A 21,158-nucleotide genomic window follows, 5' to 3' on the forward strand; every position below is an offset into this window, starting at 1 on the left:
TGTGTCACTTGTTTAGGTCGCCGATACCCGACCATTCTTCCTTTGTGTAATACAAGCTGGCCGTACACATGAAATATTTATCGGCAGATCACTGACAGATCCAGCAAACATCCACTGATCGGACATCACTTTTTCAGCACATCTCAATACATTTGGCTGAATCTGCCAATGGTCTGCAGATGACTATGGCCATACAAATTCTAAATAATGGTTTTCTGATTTTGACCATTTATATTGGCTAACCATATTGTGTAGCATTGATCATGTATGGCGATAATGACTGATATTCATCAGAGGAGATGTGACCAACTATACAGTATATAGGTATAGCTATACCTATTATCCATAGGTTGTGATTGTTTGTCGGGTGTAATTTGGCAGTGGTTTGTTGTCATCTGGATAGAAAACTCCAATCAGTTTGAATTTTTGAATTTACAGTCAAGCTAAAGATCTTATCTGTATAATACATATTTTGCATATGTATTATACAGAGTAGGACCAGTCACATGGCCATATACAATATGTGCGTACCTTAAATAAAAAAACGCAGCATGTGCTACTTTGTAGTCTATGGAATCTAATGAGAGCGATTAAAATGTGTCCGCATCTATATATTATCCAGTATTTCTATTCATTTTATCTGTTTTTCAAAGTGCAATTCCTGTCCAGAAGACCCTCATGTGTAGTTACAGTGCAGGATATAGACGGCATACTGAGGGCACTGTATCCATTATTACAGACGCGTTCCATACGCTTTTGAGAAGCCGGACTGAAACGCGTTGGTTGAGAACGCAATCAATTGTCTATCAGACGCTCCTCCTCTGACGTCCGCACCGTAGGTAATGCGCCACTTATACAACATGAAGCAGATGGCTGCACCGAGTAACCGCAGCTTTTGGAGTTACGACGTGTGTGAACGACGCCCTATATTGGGCACGGTTTCTGGATAAATACGTAAATTCTAATATCAGGGATATTATTTAAATATAAAGCTCTGCTGCCATTATTGCAGCACCCAGCTACACAGATCATACACACGTTATTCATTCTTTACACATTTCACATTTGTCTCCCTCACACAATGGACGACGCTGAAAAGCCATTGCTCGTCGTCCCCTTGCTACCCCCCTCCCGACGTTCCAGCATGGACCGGTCCCTTTCTGTTTTACTTTTTTTTAGGGCGTAGCCTAATTCACAAAGCAGCCAGCGCCAGCGGCCTCCTCCCGCCTCTATTTACCACCCACAGTCTTACGCAAATAGCGTAACTCTCACCGTTCTCACTTTGATAAAACAAAAGCAAGCTCTAGAACTTGAGCGGCTAAACCACGCCCTTTGTCCTCGTCACCTGGGCGGGAATGTCGCTCGCTATTGGCTGTAACCACGCAATTTGGTGACGCAGAAGGGCGGGGTGAACTGGCGGTGAGGGAAAGTTCTAGAAGGAGGCTTGTACGGTCGCCATTAGCGCTGAGCCTTCGCTCGAGTCGCATCGTTTTCCCGTATTATTTATTTTTATTTTCTTATTTATATCCGGCGGTGTGTACGTGACTGAGCAGCATGGAGGTGAGTTACCGCTGCGGTTATTCCCAGTCACTGTGGGGTTGCGCTCTTTGTTATACTCGGTGGCTGTGCGGTACCGGGGGAGCTCGGAGCCGGCGCGGTAGTAGTGGTGCCGGGGGGCAGTGTGTGAGGCCGTGTTCTCCGGTGTAATCTCCGTGCTCGGCTCTGTTTTCTCCCTTTTGGCCGCCATCTTGTTTGTTTCGCCTTGGCCCCGTGATGGCCGCCGCTTCCCTCAGCCATGGCGCTGCTGTGAGAGGTCTGTCCATGTTGTTTATTGTATTTGTGACAGGATTTATTGTTTTTCAAAAAAAAAAAAATTCTAATTTTTTTTATTTTTTTATTTTGTCATGCAGAGGGAAAAGGAACAATTCCGCAAACTCTTCATCGGAGGTCTGAGCTTCGAGACGACAGAAGACAGTCTGCGCAAATACTACGAGCAATGGGGGAAGCTGACCGACTGTGTGGTGAGTGATGGAGACTGGGACGCCCAATGTGTCACTACAACCCCCAGCATGCGCGCACAGCCTCTGTCCCACAGGGAATGATGGTGGTTGTAGATTATACACCGTATCCTGACTATATGGAACCTGCTCCCCCCCTCCTGGAGCCTTGTGTCCGCATTCTGTATTGTGTGTCCGCATTCTGTATTGTGTGTCCGCATTCTGTATTGTGTGTCCGCATCGGCTTCAGTATTTTCTGTAGCTCTGTCCTGTACATACAGTCATGTCTCTGGGCAGGTATCTTACACAGAAAGGATGTTATAGGGATTGATGGGTACATCTGTGTTGTATCTGCTCTCCTTAGACTAGAAAAGATGGTTTCTATCTGCAAAATGAAGAAGCTGGTTCCACTATATTCCTGCTCCATCGTTTGCTGTGTGAAACTGGCCTTATTGTGTACATGGTGTGTAATACATCATGCGTCCTGCAGGGGGTGTTGTGACCGTCATTGCATTCCCCTGTGGCTTACTGTAGTCTCATTAGGCTCCTTTCACGTTGCATTAAGTATTAAACATGTTGGGAATATCTTATAGCCCCAGTGGCATCTGTGACCCTTGGACTTTGTGTATAAATATAGATGTGTGCTGTATGTTTTAAGAAGCAGCGCTCCGTATAATCACCAAGGTAATATTTCTGTCGGTAGGAGCACTGATCAGCTGTTCCATGGCTCCAGCATAAACACAATGCACAAGACCGCAAGCAGATGGTTCAGTTTATTGTGTAATAGTAGTGCTGGGTTACTATTGCATAGCTTTCATCCATGGCAATCGGATATAAGCAGCTGTAACCCAGCACACAAACTACAGCCATTTTTCAGCAGACTGAACATTATGTATATGCTAAAGCCAGGGGGGAATGATCAGACTCTGTCCTAAGCTCTGAGGATAGGACATTAATTCAGAAGTCCCTGAAGAAAACATTTGTGCATGGAAAAATAAAAAAATAAAAAATTATATATATATATATATATATATATATATATATATATATATATATATTATATAATTCCTCAATGCACATGTACAGCTCAGCTGGTTCTCTCCCTATGCTTTCAGAGGAGTCTCAGTAGGTCTCCACACACATTCCAAAGTCCTGCTGGGTGAATTTAGTGTCATTTATCACGCGTATATGACCATATCTCTCAAACACTCTAGTTCTCATCTTTTTCCTAATGTAAACTTGTCTATTGTAGTTCTCCTAAATATTTCTTTTTGCTCTCTCTAGGTTATGAGGGACCCAGCAAGCAAAAGATCCAGAGGCTTTGGGTTTGTCACTTTCTCTTCTATGAATGAGGTTGACGCTGCAATGTCCGCCCGACCACATTCTATTGATGGACGAGTGGTGGAGCCCAAGCGTGCTGTGGCCAGAGAGGTACAGATTTAAGGATACAATATTCTGATTGGGTGAGCCTCTGCTTTTTTGATATGGTTCTCACCAAACCCTTTTTTTCCCCACCCAGGAATCTGCAAAGCCTGGTGCCCATGTTACTGTTAAGAAACTTTTTGTTGGCGGCATCAAGGAAGACACTGAAGAACATCACCTTAGGGAATATTTTGAAGAATATGGAAAAATTGAGACCATTGAAATTATTACAGACAAACAATCCGGCAAAAAGAGAGGCTTCGGCTTTGTGACATTCGATGACCACGATCCTGTGGATAAAATTGTCTGTAAGTGTTCTATACTATTCTGATTTCTCTTAAAAGGTGGCTGTCACTTTCATACACTTCAGACATGTCAGCTTAGAGCGATCTGAACACAAACAATGGAGTAGGATTGTTCAGCCCATACATCTCAGCTTGTCTTTTCATGAAAAAAAGGGGACGGACAGCCAAAACCTTGTTCTAGTGATTGGTATTGTTTATAGTACCCAGACTTCTAATGATCAAACCTGAACAGAATATTATGCCATATATATTTAAAATGCTGTTTTTTCTTTTATAGTGCAAAAGTATCACACCATAAATGGACACAATGCAGAAGTAAGGAAGGCTTTATCTAGACAAGAAATGCATGAAGTACAGAGCACAAGGAGCAGCAGAGGAGGTAGGTTTTCTGGCCCTGTGTATCCTGTCACTCACAAGTAGTCTAAGCTTCAGCTTCCATTTTCTAAATCCTCTTTACTCTTTTAGGTAACTTTGGTTTTGGTGACTCACGGGGTGGAGGAAACTTTGGTCCAGGACCTGGCAGCAATTTTAGAGGAGGTTCAGGTATGTCCCAATCTGTGTTTGTATAAATACGCACACATAAGTTGAGACAAAATCGTGGCTCTCGCTAGACATTAAGAACTGTCAGCCTATTGCTTGCCTAGTGGCCAAGGCTTGTGACCACAGCTGGAAGGAAAGTAGTCATGTGGCAGTAAAATAATTGTGACCACTAGATACCCACTGAAGTGAGGCTAGGTTCACACTGCGCTTTTGCAATCCGTTTTTTTTGCAAAAAACGGATGCCTTTGTGTGCATCCGTTTTTTTCATTGACTTCCATTGTAAAAAACGGATCCGCTTTTTTTTTGTTTTTTTTTTTGACAGACACAAAAACGTAGCTGACACTACTTCTGTGTCCGTTAAAGAAAAGGGATCCTTTTTTTTTTTTTTTTACAATGGAAGTCAATAGAAAAATGGATGCACGCAAATGCATCCGTTTTTTTGCAAAGAAACAGATTGCAAAAACGCAGTGTGAACGTAGCCTGAGATTGGTGCTAGTTTGCAGTACTTTTACAGGGCACTAGAAATCTAGCGATCCTTGTATCATTTGTGTTGCTATGGAAACTGACAGCACAGATACATGTATATCCCTGCTGTCTGTGTTTTTTTTTTTTTTTTTTTTTTTTTTTTTTTTCCCCCCCTCTTTTTAGTCACTGGCCTCCTATATCATCTTTACACAGAAAAATTTGTGGCCGTGATAATAAATTATATCAGCCAAGGTTCGGTTTTGCCCGTCCCCAGCTGATCACGGTCACTTTTACATGGGCCGATTTATTGTCCGAAGGAGCGCTTTTTGCAAGACTTCTGGCTGATCGCCCGATGTAGAAGGCCCTTAGGTGATTTCCTGTATCAGACAACGTGTAACTAACAATAAAAGGTATTAAGCAATTAACAAAGGTTTTAAAAATAACACTTATTTATTTTTTAATAGATGGTTATGGTGGTGGTCGTGGATATGGTGACGGATACAATGGATATGGTGGTGGTCAAGGAGGTAAATTTTCTCTACAGACTTTAAACTTTGGTTTTAGGCCCTATTCACACGTACAGAATCTTTGAGCAGATTTAATGCTGAGTCCACATCTCCCATTGCACCACAGCAAAGCTTATGCATTATAAAGAGAAATGTCCAAGTTGGTTTAATTTTCCTGCAGCCCTTCCTACTACATGTAAAGGGTCTCCTCTCTATAGAAGTTCTGCTGTTATATCTTATGCTTATTTCTAATCTGTAATTTTTTTGTTCATCCAGGTGGAAACTTTGGTGGCGGACCAGGTTATGGTGGTGGACGAGGTGGATATGGCGGTGGCCCAGGCTATGGAAATCAGGGTGGTGGATACAGTGGAGGATATGACAACTACGGTGGAGGTAATGTGACATTCTTAATAAAAGGAAAAAAATGCAACTGCACTTTGAGCTTGTGTTTTAAAATGTACTTGTCTCCTTAGGCAACTATGGGGGTGGTGGAAACTACAATGAGTTTGGGAACTACAACCAACAGTCCTCAAACTACGGTCCAATGAAGAGTGGTGGCAACTTCGGTGGCAGCAGGAGCATGGGAGGACCATATGGTGGCGGTAAGCCATAAACTTACCATTCATGATGTAGTGAGAAGCAAATGAACTCTGACAATGGGGGAGATTTATCAAGCAGTCTTACAGTAAGACTGACTGCTGCCCATAGCAACCAATCCCAGCTCAGGGCTCATGAATTTCTGAAACCTTAGCTCTGATTGGTTGCTATGGGCAACAACAAATTCTTACTGTCGGACTGCTTGATAAATTTCCCCCAGTGTCTTTAATGGTTTTGTGTGTTCTTAATGTAGCCGTTTGCCACTAGGTAAATTTCTAAAATTAAATAAATAAAAAAAACTACCTGTCCATATGCCCATTTGGGCTGTGGAGGTAGCTCTAAGCCAAAAAGGATAACTATCGTGTAAAGCTGGTTTTACACTCTGATTGGCCTCCCTCTAGCCCATCACACCCATTCATATAGTACATGGATGTAACTACTTTAGTGGCCAGACACTGCTATCCGCTTCATATAATTCCAGTGCCAGCTTAATAGTTTTGTCTTGGTGAGACAATCCCTCTACTACAGAACAAATATCTTCATTAGCCTTGCTATTTTGATCCTGCCTACACAATAGTATGGCCTTGAGCATGTTTAGTAAGTTTGCTAATGTCTCTACAGGAAACTATGGTCCAGGAAGTGGAAGTGGGGGCAGTAGTGGCGGATATGGAGGAAGAAATCGATACTAATTTCCAGACACTACCTTCTGGGTGAGTGAGACCTGTGACTGGGGACACTAGCTGTAAACCTTCAAATTTTTTTTTTTTTTTTTTTTTTTAACGTTCTCTCATATACATTCAGTTAGCTTCAGGCTAAGCTTATCAGGATAGTATTGTCTTAAAATTGGTTAGATGGATCATATCATAACCTATTCTTTTTACTCTTTACTTCTGTTGAAACAGGCTTCACTGTATAAATAGGAGAGGATGAGAGCCCAGAGGTAACACAGCGACAGGTTATCGAGATTACAAAGTTTAAGGAGTCATTATCTCAGTCATGCATAGAACATGCAGTGATATGACAGAAGACACCAGAGCAGATGCAGAGAGCCATTTTGTGAATGGATTGGAATATATTTAAGTACATTACCTTACAATGGAGGAAGGACTGTAAAATATGCCTTTTTGAGACAGTTTAATAGGTTTTTAATTGTTTATTTGTAGTGGTCTTTGTAAAGAGTGCAGCAGCATTCCTTTTTGATAATGTTAAATTTTTAAGTTACAGGTAACGTGAACCTTTTTTTTTATAAAAAAAAGAAACAAAACTCTCGAACAGTTAAAAACTAGCCAGGATCATGGTGTAATACGAGACGTTGTTTTTCCTTTAAATTTCAGTGTGTGTATAGTTAAGCTGTTGTACACTTTCATTTAATAAAATAATTCGAAAGGAAAACGTTGTCTCTAGATGTATGTCTTGAAACAAGGAAAGGAATAGCCCTGAGCGTTATGTTACTATTCTGTTGAGTGTTTTGTGTTTTGCAAGTCATAAGGAGAAAAGTATTTAGATAACAAAGGGGATCTCTGCAAAGAGAAGCTCATGTTTAGATCTTTTAGATGCAGCTGCTTCTTCCATGGCAAGTAAAAGGCGATATTTCCAGCGAGGTACTCAACCCAGAGACACAGGTCTAGTACAAGAGATGCCTTGAGAGCGACTTCTAAGTTCAGTCTTTTAACACTGAGCTAAAGTTCTGGAGAAAGGTTGTGCTACTCTAGATTAAGGATGTCTACGAAGGCTGAGGGGGTAGAGCAAAGTAGTACTAAGCTTCAGTTAAACCTCTGTAGGTAAGATCTTATTTTCTTTCATTTAAAACAGATGAATGAGATTACAGTTTAGTTACTGTTATAGCTTTTAACCATAACTTTTCACTCTTTAATAAACTGATCTACTAATATACCATCTGCAAGATTCTCAGTACCATTTTTCTCTTGCTGGAATTCTAGCAGTGGCTTGAAAACGGACCAGCAGTCTGAAACAGACTGAGCTACGTTTCATCCAATGTGAATGTGGTCCAAGTATCTGGAATTCTTACAGGATGTTACAGGTAAATATTGGTTTGGCAGCATGCCTTTTTATTCTGATGGTATAATAAGCCCTTTGGTATTAGTAGCATGTTTAGAAGCTGCCCTAAACTGAACCAAAAACAGCATGACTGGTCAGATGCTATTTTTCTGAAGCTGCTTTACTATCATTGTTCCAAGTCTTAAGCAGGGGAATGTGATGTAAATATTCCTTACACACACCTCCATACAGTGACATATTGATAAGATATGCCATCACTATAATTGGAATGGGATGGTATAACTCCTTTTTGTTATATCGCTTTTTATTCAAATTAGTTTTCTGATAGGTGCCTATAGCTTGGCCATTGTCCAGTAAGGCAAATCTGGCTCTGTTTTAATGAGTGCTATGTAGTGCTTGTTCTGGGAGCTACTTGGGTAGGGATGGGGTGTAAGTCTCATCAAGGGGTTTAAATGCATGCCAGGTTTTTTCACCTATACAGTGAACTCATTACCACTATGCTAGCAGTGCCATCTCATTACTCCAGCTGGATCATGTGACCATAGCTCCACCCACAAATTGCATGGCTTCATGTGAACTTTGGTATTGGCTGCTCTGAGATCCCTCCCCTTTCCATGCAGCTACCATATATGTGTGCCGCTATCTCTATGGGAGCAGGAGAGCATGGCATTTAGTTGCAAAGTCCATTCATTGATTAGGTGCAAAGATCTATCACTAGCCACACTGCCTGTCTCTGCTATGTGCTGTGCATGATTTGCCCTGAGTGTAACGGCTACATTCATACCTAAAGGAACTGTGCTATAGCTGTTGTATACCTCCTAGTGTTAGGGGACAGCCGTTCCCCATTATTGGCCTGTCTAGCTTCCTGCCCTTTGGTAGGATTTAGAGCAGGCTTAGTGATGAATTCTACCCCTTGGGAAATGTAGGCCTAATGCCTAAGGAAACACGGCTAACATCCCATGCATGCCACATCTACTAAAACAGGTATACACAAAGACCCATATGTTGTTGGAATACTCCATGGTGCACTATATTTTCACAATCTGATGCTTAGTATTACACAGATCGGTGTGCTATGTCGTCTCCGCTGTTGGTGTGGAGAGATGCAGCTCATGTTGAAAGTTTGACTTGCTGAGGCAACCATTCCATGCATGAGTCCTATTGAATAGAATAGGTCTCATGCATGCAGCTTGTGGAGCTTGGGATGGTTTCCTTAGAAACCCAATCCCCGGGTGTGAGCCGCGTCTCTCCATGCAGTACTGTGGAGACTGTTAAGTTGACTATTGCCCAATGTGTTAGGGTTTCTCTGTTCTCCCGTCAGTAAGGTGAAAATATTTTTGAGTTTAGGTCTTTCATGCCCTCCAGCAGTACACACCTAAAATGCTTCCCATCTAGACAGCTGAGATGCCTGAGTCACATTACCTGATCTGACTGTCTCTGCTGTAGGAAAGAGTTGTACAGTTTTGAGATTACCTGAGTGGGAGCTGTATGATTTATACATACAGGGGAAGTTTCCAGTAAGATTGCAGGATTGTGAAACATCTGGGTGGTGTAACTGTGTAGCGCCCCATCCACCCACCTAAGTTTGCTAATGTAACACAATGATACAACTGTATTTTGTCCTGACAGGTAACTGGAGCAGGTAACGTTGCAGCTGAAGACATTGAGAACTGGACTGAAATCCCGTAACTGACGCTGGTTTAGTCATTTTATGTGAAAAGAAGTTGATATATATATTTTTATATGTGTACACTGCTAAATAAAGACTTTTATATATTTTTTTAACCTGAACCTTTTATGTGCAGTCATGACCCTTGGTGTAACTGGTATGGAGTGTCAGTGCAGAATCTCTTCTGATCTAATAGCTTTGTGATTTTTTTTTTTTTTTTTTTTTTTTTTTTTTTTTTTGATACCCATAACTACATGCACAGGAATTCTGTAGCATCCACAAAGCTGTCTAAGGTCTCATTCACAGAACATAGGACCAATGCATATGTCCGTATGGGGCCATGATGCTTGCCACAAATAAGGGTCATGTCCTAGTATGGACCTGCAGTTGCGGCATGGATCACTAACTTCTATGCAGTGTTCTGTGAATTGCGGAGCACTACAGATGCACATAGTGTCGGCTGCACCTGTGAATGAGGCCTAAGCTTGAGGATTCTACAAACTGTAGTTATTGGGGTAGCTTCACATGGACCATATGAAGCTTTGAACAAGCTTAAACATTACCTGCCAGCAGTCCAGCCTGCTTCTCTGGCTCTCTGGTCATGGACACCAGCTCAGATAAGCAGTGGCTGTGGCCGTACGGCACATTGGCTGAGCATGCAGTCAGTGATCCAGGAGTCAGAAAAGCAGGCAGGAGCCCGGCCAGGTAATATATATGTATGTGTTTAAAGGAGACCTGTCACCCCCTGTGCCGGGGTGACAGGCTCCCGACCCCCAGCTAGATCCCCTTATACTGACCTCATCCCGCCGAGTCCAGCTCCCGGAGCTGGTCCCGGAACGGAGATATCCTTGTCAGAAGCCGGCGAGCGCTGTGGAGATAGGTCCGGCGTCCATAAGGAATAAATGGAGCCGGACTCGCAGCGTGCGCGGCACCATTTACTCCTTATGGACGCCGAACCTATCTCCACAGCGCGCGCCGGCTTCTGACAAGGATATCTCCGTTCCGGGAGCGGGATGAGGTTAGTATAAGGGGATCTAGCTGGGGGTCGGGAGCCTGTCACCCTGGCACGGGGGGTGACAGGTTCCCTTTAAAGCCTGGCTGCTGCTGGGGTGAGTAGGCAGTGGCTACATTTTCGCAGCTTTACTGGTGGCTTGGTCTGCAGAGGTGTATTTAGAATAATCTTAAGTAGATCTGCCGCTGGTAAAACACACAAAAAATCTGGTATTGTTACATACATTGCAATAAAACCAACCAGAAATAAACCTGTGCAATATGTTAGAATCTCTTTTCCACTAAAATGTCATACTTCTATGGCACATTGTAGTGTCAGTGATTGGTGGAATAAAGAGGTGCACACTTCATGTGTTTATGCTTTCATTGGCATGTATGTAACAGCAACCTTGTGAATGTAGGACAGCTTATATGCCTAAGGGTATGTTCACACTGAGCTAAACAGGTGGAATCCCGCCATGCTTAGTGTGTCTATGGGAGAGCTGGCGCCTTCACTTCCGCTGCTCTCCACCCAAAGAACTGACATGTCAATTGTTTGAGCGGAGAGTAACGGAAGTAGAGGTGTGCAAGCCATCCCATAGAGACACTGTGCTACACTGCCTCCAATCAATGCTCTGTACTCAATTTCAAATTGTTACATTGTTCTTTCCCTGTACACTGGCATTCTGATTGTCCATCACGGTCATATATTCAGGGGCGGAGCTTTTGGTCTGTGTTACGGCAGTGTTAGGTGCCAGTGGTTCTGCACCAGCAGACTGCATGACTAATATGGGGGTAAAAACGGGCTGGGCGCACACATGATGATGAAATGGGTGGGACACACACAATGACAGGGCATAAGAGGACCAGTTTGGAAGAATATTCTATCAGCACAGAGTTGCAGTTTATGGATTAGCAGAATTACCTAGTGGGAGAAAACACATAGGATGAATGCACAGGCTGAGCGGAGACTATGTACCTGAGGAGAGAATTGGGAAGTAACCCAGGCAGCAGGAGTGCGCGAAACACAAATTGGTCTACCATTGAGGTACCATGGTGGATGGAATGAGGCTAATAGATATTATAGGGTATTGCTTACTGTAGGGGGCAAGCATGGAAACAGGAGCTAGAATTGCTGATTTAGGGCTCATTCCCACTGAGCAAAGGCGGCTGAATTTACAAGCGGAGATTCTGCCTGTCCTATTGCTTCAGTGGGATTTCTCAGGAGCCTCTGCTCCCCGCTCAAAGAATGAACCTGTTCATTCTGCAGAGGCTCACGAGAAATCCCATTGAAGCAATTGGACAGGCAGAATATCGTGCAGACTCCGCTTGTATATTCCGCCTCCTTTGCTCAGTTGGAATAGGTCCTTTGGCAGGAAAAAAAGGAGAATCTTATTGTTATGGTCTATACTAATGAATACTTAGTACATTTTAAAGTGATCTTGTAAATTCACTCTGTTTACGATATATTCTAGAAAAATTTCTGTAGGCATTAGCTGTATCCATAGACCCCTATTACTAAAGGGAATGCCATTTTAAGCTCTTTAATATATGTTGGTTATGTATTGCATTTTTACCATGCACTATACTTTTTCCTCCCCTCTTTAACATGAAAGTCTATGGGTGACAGATGTCATACAGGCATCTGTTTAATGGACAGGTCATTAGCTTTTTATGATGGATTTGTAAAACAAAAGATGTTAAAGTGAAAAGAGCCTGGGGCACAGATTGTAAGATGATCCCTTTCTCACAGCGGAGACAGGGCAAGAACCTGCTGCAGCGTCCCTCTCCTCTCCCCCCCCCCCCCCCCCAGTTAGTGAGTCTGTAACTTTTAAAGCCAGAGTCACGTGTCCAGTGGCCTGGAGCGGTCCCGAATGGGATTGTAAATGAGTCAATTGCATTTAGCATCCCATCTGGTGCCTCATAGGGCATGACGCTAAGACCTAAGGACGACCTGTCATGGTTATACCAGATCAAAGAACATTACATGCCGTGTTTTTTTGACCCAGCACAACTACTTATGTTGTAATATGGAAGATACGTGGTTGAATTAAGACTCTAAATCCAAGATTTCCAAAGAAGCAGTTTATTGGTTACCTTTTTTTTTAAAAAAAAACATACCCTTAAAGTAGTACACCAAGAGTTTACAGTAGCAGTCAAGTAACCATGTCTCTCAACACACAGCTCTATAGGCTTTCACTAACTGTAGATAGCATATACACATGGGAGTATCATTCCTGATAGGAGACACCAGCTATCATGTTAGTGAGTGTTCGGGTGGTGTCAGAGACATTAGTGCAGACAAACAAGATTCAGAGTTGGATATTTATTACCTGATCTTTATGTTACTCATCACAAATCAGGTTATGTTTTCTCAGATATCACGTCTGTGTTTTCCCCCAATGCAATCTACTACTTTTAGTGCAGTTCTGTATAATATTTATCTGTGTGGCACAGTGATCTCCATCAACCAGTGGTAGTTTCCATGCAAAAATGCATCAGTTCAAGCCAACAGTAACCCCAAAATAACAAATGTATATATCTCACCATCAATGGAGATCATATATCTCCAGGAAGCTATTCCCAGCATCCCGGTTCTCAGAGTAAAGCAGAAGTATAGTGTAAGAGAATTAGTTAAATGTCCAGCAGCTTCATGGCATTTCACCAAGAATATAATCATATACTAGCAAAGGTGTCTGGACCAGGGGGTTTGGGGTCCCCTCGTAACACTTCCCAGTGGGTGCTATGAGCTTACATAGGGCCCACAATCTTATTGGCTACCACACCCTTTGCAAATAAAAATATTTAGTCTGCCCTTCCTCCTTGAAGCGATGGGAGAAATGATGAATGCTCCCAACATAGAAGAATAGAATCACTATAGGTCATATACGCTTCTGAATACTGAGTCACTGTATATGTAAACTAAACATGCTTGATAATCAGGCTGAAGTCAGGCCCTTGGGATACATTCACATGAACAAAAGACGCACCTATGTGGAAACCTCTAACATGGGGAAGGCCAGCCCCTTTAAAGGGGAACTCCAGGTAGAGGTTAAAAAGATGAAACTTCTGCAGAAGCATATAGCATTACTTACCTGTCTATCCCGGTTTGAAACTACCAAAAATCTGTTTTGTGTTTCTGTCCTTCCTGGTTTAGCATTTCTCAGAATGCAATGCTTTCCCTTGTAATCATCACAGCCCCCACCCATTACAATTAGTAAAATTAGTGCAGCAGCTGCTTCTGGCCGGTCAGAGATGGTGAATCACTCAGGGGATTGGGAGATCCAGCCAAGCCTCCTGTGACATCACACCCTGCCCCCTGTCTGTATTATCAGCAAACACACACAATGTGAGACAGAGGCATGGAAGATTTGTCTCCTAAGGGGGGAGAGCAGAAGGAGCAGGAGACAATGTGGATTGGCACAGGGGCCATTTTTCTTCACTTTCTGCTACCAGTATGGCAGAACTGTACAGATACAGTAATACATTGTATAGACACATCTATATAACTTTTAATAAAAAAACAAGTTTTTCTTATCCGGAGTTCCCCTTTAATAGGTGCCTTCCTGCAGAACTGGCAAGTAACATGCCGCTTCTTCTACACTTGTTTCCCCAGCTTCCCTTGAAGTCGATAGGAGTAGGGTTTTCTAAGGTATCAATGTCCAAAAAAGCCATCTATTGCCTGTGTGAACAATTCCTTAGTGGAATCAGTATAAATAAAAGGGAAGGAGACACATACAATTTATACAGGAGCAAAAAAGATGAGCATATAGGGATCATCTAGGTAAAGCTGGTAAGACATGGGATAATGTGGGCAGAAGCCTACAGTTTTATAGGACTATTCCATGGGCAGTTTTACTATCATGTCTATAGTCAGCTTTATAATAATCTTGGGGGCAATCCTGGACTTAAAAAAAAATAAGAAAAATAGCAAAGCAGGACAATTTTAGAATTTGAGGAGTTGTAGGAAATTATAACTTATTTTATAGCAGAAACAACGCCTCCATGGTCAGTGCTGGTATTGCAGCTCAGCCTTATCCAGTCTTTATGAAAGGAGATGTTCTGTGTTTTCTAAAAGCCAGCAGCCTGCAGGGCAAGGGGGGAAATTGATTTCAGGTAACAACTTACCTGCCCATGGCCGATGGACTGGCCGCTCAGCCAGTAAGTGACTGGGGCAGGATGCCACTACAGTCCAATTGGCTGAGCAGCCAGTCCATGAGTCGTAACCAGCATTTTCCCCCCAGAGTCATGACGTAATCACAACTGGGGTGAAATGAGTTCCAGTGGGGGCTCCGGACGCTTACCACGGGTATGGGGAGATGTAAGTAAGTACTTGAAATGCATTTCCCTTCTCCCCCTTTAACTGGTCTCAGGTCTTTTTGATGCTTGGACAAATGAGAATATTACTTTTAGTGAAATTTACCCCAACATCCAACCAGAATCTTCTATGTTATATTTTTGGTACTATCACCTTAGTGATCAGCTCTTTTGCGTTTTTATTTTATACCACAAATAACATATATATTTTGGACATGTACCTTTTTAGTCTTCCTATTCTCTGTAGAGATATGCTGTGACATTGTAGGCCATGTCCATTATACTAATAGAGATGGCTTTTGTGAACTCTAATCTGGGATTAATAATTGTATATAAAAGAGACATCCATCCCCTTAAACAAAACCATGCAATGAAGAACCCTTATGTATATAGGCTAGTACAGCACCGAGTTATATATATATCTATATATTCCTGTAGCCTATAGAGACTATGCTATAAAAAGTCATTTCTAAATATCTCCATCTTAGAGGAAAAGTTCACTTTCGTTTCTAGTTTTTAGATTGTATCAATTCATACTGATAATTGTGTTTTCCCAGATAAAAGACGAATAGTACCTCGGAATACATACAGGTAGGCAAATCTAATGCTAGTATATGGTGATCTGTGGTTGTATCATACAAAGCAAATAGAACGTACACAGCAATACTGCAGTATTTTCTGGATTAATAATTTAGTCATGTGGATGTTGTAGGTCAACTACTACTGGGTGCCAAACCATTTATGTCAGCAAAACATGCTGATCCTCTATGTATTGGGAAGTCCTGACGGAAGAAGTGGGCATGCTGAATTTCAACTGCCTAATCCTTTTGTTCTGCGAGAGATAAGTCGCCAAGAGAGTATGGGAGTGACTCTCTTCTTCCTACTTACAAAATTTGCAAACTTGCCTGAGTCAAGCAGGCATATAAGGGGATCTTTGGAGACTTGGGACTAGGGGGCAGTCAGAAGGCCTGTAATACAGATGATATCACCCAATCACCAGAACTTTATTTCATGTCTATAACCGGCATTCAAAAGACATGTGTCCTAGACCTGGAATAAGCTATTTTTATCTGGAGCTTTGACCTATAGCACCCTAGTTCTAAGCCATGAAAAAAAACCCCACATAAAATAATCTCAATGCTGTTGTATGATATACTGGCAGAAGTTTATACTGAAATACAAGGGCACTTCAATCTTCACAAGAAAAGGTCATACTTTGGCTAAAATGCGTAGGTGTACTTCAAAATAATACAGAAAAGTCAAATTACTAGCACACAACAATGGCCGATATCTGTAAATATGCCCTGTCGGTGTCTTTTTGGTATATACCCATTGATATATAGTGTTCTTATAAAGTTCTGTGGGCACTGATGAAATGCCATTCAGGCCTGAACTGAAAGACGTCTTCAGACATGCAAGGGCATGAAGAATTCATGAGGTGACCTCATCTCTTACTCCTACACATCCTGTGGTTCTCAAACAAATACTACAGTGTATAGGAGCTTAAAGGGAATCTGTCAGTAGCATTATGATGTTCTGTTGCAGAGCTACAGACCCTAAGTCCAAGGTTGTATTACTTACATCTTTCCAATATAGTCAGGAAACTGCCACTCTGGGACAAGTGGATGAGGAGGGGGGGCACTGCTTATAAATATGCTGCCGACCAAACACATGACTAGTCACTTGTAGGGTGCCACGCAGATGACTAGTTGCCTCCCCTCTCCCATTCTCGCGCAGCAGAATAACACTACTTTTTCCCTGCTGTAAAGCTACCGCTATAGACGTGGCTGGTAGCTTCGGGTAGCTGCACAGCAGAGCTATGCGCTGCAAGCAAGGTACTATATCGGCACAATTGTGCTGATTGGTTCCCTTTAAGTAGCTTTTAGGCTCATGGGGTTTCTGATCATGTTATTAGAATATGAGTTCAGAAATCCAATGCTTAAATCTTGTACAACACCTGTGTTTGTTAGACTTTCCTCCTAATATAAGGCTACCATATTTTAGTGAGACATACCATCTGCATGGATACAGTAGGCTTTGTGTTTCTATATAACCACTTAGTATTGGTTGAAAATTCACATTTAAATGGTGCAAACCTCATTATTATATATATATTATAAGCTTCAGCTATATTTGTCATGTTGGCGTGATATAGGTCTCTCTTTTAAAATTCTATCCTTGCCTATGAAAGAACTGACACTGCAAAATACGCTTAAAGGAGGTGTCCATTTATGAGCAACCCTCCCTGCAATTACCTAAGTGAAACCAAGAGCTTCGAAAACTTCTGGCTTACAAAATTATTAGGATTGAGAAAAAAAACTAAGGCAAACTGGGAAAGAAGAACAATTGGGAGGTTCCCAACTGGATTTCTGGAACACAATTTTTGTGTGTATCATCCCTGTAGTATAAATTGCAAAGTAACATTATCGTAAATTAAAATTTCTTTAGCAAATATTCTCATGGTACAAAAAAATACTCTGTCAGCCAACACGTACACTGGAGAAATCACATATAAAATAATATAAAATAAGCAACTCCAGCTTGCTAGAAATGATAGTCTCAAACACATGACAAAAAAAACATAATCAGCCACCAGGACCTCTTGAAAAAGACAGAGTAGAATAGGAACCAAAGTGTAAAAAAAAAAAAAAAGTACAAGTCATAATTTATAGCTCCTTAACACACCATACATATAAATAAAAACATACATAACATAATAAAAATGTTAAGCCAGAACGTTACATGAACAATGTGCTCCAGTGCGACAGACTAAATCTAAGGTCACTTTGTATTTAAACATTTTTTTTTTCTTTTTCTGGTGGCAAGGTCTATTGATAATATGCCAAATGTCCATATTATATATATTTATATATTAAAAAATCCAATTTTACCAGAAAATTGGCCCCATTTTAACCTATGAATGATCGTTTCTTTCGATAGAGGTCTTACTTTAAGTTAAATCTATACCTATAAATGAAAGAAAGCTGCATATAACGGGTAATATTGTACGACCATGCAGATATTCATTTGTGGCATACTGGGAGGTCTGTACAAGTTTAGTGCCAGTTTAGGAGGGTAAAAGCAGCTTTTTATGTGTTTTTTTTTTTTTTTGTGTGTTCTTCGAAGGACCAGCGATAACATGATATCTTCAAAGTCTGGTCCAAGTTTTTACCGCTCCCAATTTACAGCATTTTTAGTTCATGCCACCATTATTTTAGATTGTTTGTCTTTCGCCAACATTCATTTTTGTTTCTTGTCTTTCTGCGAGTCTTTTTTTTGCTCCGATTTGAACAGTCTCCTTGGGACAACCATGATGCTGCCATCACTATTACAGTGCAGGGCGTACTGGTTTGGGTTGACTGGTCTGCCCTGTTCGTCTCGTAGTCGGGTAAATACATCTCGGTAGAGGTCATTTAGTTTCTGCTTCATGTGGCTCATAGACTTACTACAATGAGCTTGTTCTTTCAGTAGTTTTTCCTTCTGAACTTTGAGCTGATTTACATCATCCTCCAAGTTCAATATGACATCCAGCTTACGCTTACGACAGTTCTGAGCCGCCACCTTGTTCTTACCTCGACGTCGAATATCTCGTATGACAGATACTTGGGTCTCAGTCAGATAATGCTTGGACAACATACTATTAAACATCTCTACAGGCATACTCACAATTTCATCCACCGTGAACGGAATTCTTAAAGATTTTGCTCTCCGTTCATCTCGACTAAGGTTTTTGTCCATTGCACTCATGCTTCTCATCTTGTTGGATTTTACTGTCCAGCTATAATGATGTTCTGGACTTGGCTCCACTTGGTTAGGCAGTTGATTATAGGTATGGTTATGCTGGACATTGTGTAAAGACATCTCATTGTAGTAGTGTGAATCGTCTATCTGACAAAATTTGTTGATTTCTGAACCACTACCACCTACTGCTCCCTCTAAACCATCGTAGGAGGTCGATTCGGAGTCACTGCTGTAACCGGCGGCACCTTCTTCCTCTCCAAAGGTTATAGATGAAGTGTCAGATATGCTGGCGGATGTCGGGCTATGGCTTGAATTTAAGGAAAGTCCAGAATCTGAGTCTGGTTCTTCAAATAACTGAGAGACTTCCAGAGGATCGAACCCTTCTTCCAGGGCTAGAGACATTAAATTGATTTCATCAAATACATTCTCATCAAGACCAGAAAGAAGGTCTTGGTTAGTGGAGTTTCTGGAATTATTGTCAGTGGTTGGAAAAAGATTGGTCAGATTAGTGGCACTTAAGGGATCTTCAGGAATAGCACTTGAGTTTAACTGCAGTAAGTTTTCCGATCTTTGCTCCTCACTGGACCTGGCGGTATTACTTGGTGCAAACATGGCGTCCTGTAGACTTATATCTTGGCTTATTGCCTCATTAAAGGGTACTGAAGTGCTGATGGCATTGTTAGTATTAGAAATGGACTGAATGTCCTCCAATGTGATCTAAACAAGTAAAATAAGTGGAAAGAAAATAGTAAGATACATATCTATACTGTTCCTTATTTCTCTACAAGTAACATAAAATAGAATTTATTTTTTTTGGGATGGAATTACCAGGTGGATAAATAATAATAATAATAATAATAATAATAATAAAGAACAGAAGTATATCTCTGTAATTTTGTAATTTATATATATTTTTTTTTTTTTCGTTTGTTTTCCCCTTTTTTTTTTTTCCTTTTTCTTTCCCCTTCTTCGGGGGTGAAATTCTGCTGAGGGACAATCGAGTCTGCTGGCTAAGAGTTGACTTTATAGTTTTTCAATTAAGCTAGTTTGTTGTGCTCTCCCGGCAGTGTCTGGATTCTTCAGTTAGTATAGTGGTAAGATATAGTGGTGGTGTTAGTAAACTGGGATATAGTGATGGTAAAGGGGAAGATTTTAGATAGTACCTGGTAAAGGGATGGATTGAGCCCCCTGGTGAAATCACCTCTGGAGTATAATGCTGTTTGGTTATGTTTTATAATGGATGCTAATGAACTAGACCGGGTATATTTAGCAAATAGAGATGTATGGGGTAAGATGTAGATAACTGAAGGTTTTAAAATGATTTTGTATTATGGAAAATTAATAAAGAAATAAAAAAAACAAAACCAACAACATAAAATAGAATTTTTTAAATGTATTAATTTGCAGAATTATATTGATGATGCAACCAATCAGCTGTTCAGACTGTTAGAACATGCTAATAGAAGAGTACAGCTGAGCACTTCTCTCCCTGTCTCATTGCAGGAGATGGATTCTATGGTAAATCTATGAAGCCCATGCAAAAAGACAGGGAGAGCTCATGAAAATGATCAAAACATTTGACATGTCTTTAATGCTTTAACTGCCCTGCTTTTTGCTGCATAATGGAATTAAAGAGGTTGTCTTATAAAATATAAAAAGGTTCAAGTGATCAGCTGATTTTTGTGGGGTTGTCATCGGGTGCCCTGTCTCTTTCAGTTTCCTTTAAAGGGGTACTCTGGCAATTAAAAATTTTCATATATTGCTTCCCTTGCATAGAACATAATAAAGGTACTATTCTTACCTAACCACACTTCTCAGTGTCCTCCTTTGGTTTCTTTGGGTCCCCCGCTGAACACTCAGCCCCTACTTCTGAGTTGGGCTTGCCTCAGTGGTGATAGCCCACCCAACCAATCACAGTGTGCTGTCACTTCTGAGACAACTCCATCTTGAAAGTAGGGGCAGGACCGTTCAGTGGGGGACCTAAATACACCACAGCAAGACCCCTGGGGGAATGCAGTTAGGTAAGAATAGAATTTTTATTATATTTCAGGCAAGGTACCCCCTTTAAATCCTATTCATTCCACAGGCTGATAAACATGCAGAATCAAAGTCAATAATACATAAAACATCTTACATTTAAATCGGGCAGGGATAGGAAATCTTGCCACAATTCTCCTACTGAGTTTCCAGGCCTGGAGGAGGGCTGCACACTTTGAAAAGAATTTTCACTTGTTCCCTTTAGGGAAAAAAAAGAAGCAAGATCATTAATTACATTTCCAGCATTAAAGCGACTCTGTACCCACAATCTGACCCCCCAAACCACTTGTACCGTTGGATAGCTGCTTTTAATCCAAGATCTGTCCTGGGGTCTGATCGGCAGGTGATGCAGTTATTGTCATAAAAATAACTTTTAATCCGGCAGCGCTGGACTATTTACTGCACAGCAGTGAGCAAGTGACTGTGTGACAATACCCCGGAGCACAGCGCGCATCTGCTCCTACAGTGACGTCTCTATGTAACAGCAGCACCGGGACAATGGTGATGTCTGACAGATGCTTTAGTAAAGACTTCTCACTTTATATATTTTTAC

General features: G+C 41.3%; 2 protein-coding genes across 3 annotated transcripts in view; one reads left to right on the forward strand and one right to left on the reverse strand.

The window, feature by feature from the left end:
• The first annotated feature begins 1,388 nt into the window (after positions 1-1,388).
• Positions 1,389-9,636, forward strand: HNRNPA2B1 (heterogeneous nuclear ribonucleoprotein A2/B1). 2 transcript variants are annotated; one of them, XM_069958763.1, is made up of 13 exons: positions 1,390-1,560; positions 1,911-2,021; positions 3,282-3,428; positions 3,517-3,727; positions 4,002-4,103; positions 4,190-4,267; positions 5,194-5,256; positions 5,512-5,628; positions 5,709-5,837; positions 6,454-6,542; positions 6,735-7,613; positions 7,773-7,873; positions 9,481-9,636. In XM_069958763.1, exons 1-10 carry the CDS (start codon positions 1,555-1,557, stop codon positions 6,519-6,521), a joined length of 1,032 nt encoding a protein of 343 aa, XP_069814864.1. In that variant the 5' UTR covers positions 1,390-1,554; the 3' UTR covers positions 6,522-6,542; positions 6,735-7,613; positions 7,773-7,873; positions 9,481-9,636. The 2 variants fall into 2 exon arrangements, with proteins under 2 accessions (XP_069814865.1, XP_069814864.1); XM_069958764.1 differs by lacking the exon at positions 6,735-7,613 and having other exon boundaries at positions 1,389-1,560.
• A 2,944-nt stretch (positions 9,637-12,580) lies between these two features.
• Positions 12,581-21,158, reverse strand: part of NFE2L3 (NFE2 like bZIP transcription factor 3) — a 36,104-nt gene continuing 27,526 nt past the window's right edge. Inside the window, exons 4-5 of the mRNA XM_069958765.1 lie at positions 20,703-20,804; positions 12,581-19,285 (exon numbers count right to left, since the gene is read on the reverse strand). Coding sequence (XP_069814866.1) covers positions 18,068-19,285; positions 20,703-20,804 — 1,320 coding nt within the window. The 3' untranslated portion in view covers positions 12,581-18,067. The remainder of the gene's footprint in view (positions 19,286-20,702; positions 20,805-21,158) is intronic.

This window comes from Dendropsophus ebraccatus, chromosome 2 (assembly GCF_027789765.1).
Source record: "Dendropsophus ebraccatus isolate aDenEbr1 chromosome 2, aDenEbr1.pat, whole genome shotgun sequence".
Lineage (NCBI taxonomy): Eukaryota > Metazoa > Chordata > Amphibia > Anura > Hylidae > Dendropsophus > Dendropsophus ebraccatus.

What these genes read in the sequence shown, in the direction of transcription:
- HNRNPA2B1 (XM_069958764.1), top strand. An exon ending in GGAAGCTGACCGACTGTGTG is followed by an intron (nt 2,022 to 3,281) that starts GTGAGTGATGGA and finishes TGCTCTCTCTAG; the next exon opens with GTTATGAGGGACCCAGCAAG. An exon ending in ATATGGTGGTGGTCAAGGAG is followed by an intron (nt 5,257 to 5,511) that starts GTAAATTTTCTC and finishes TTGTTCATCCAG; the next exon opens with GTGGAAACTTTGGTGGCGGA.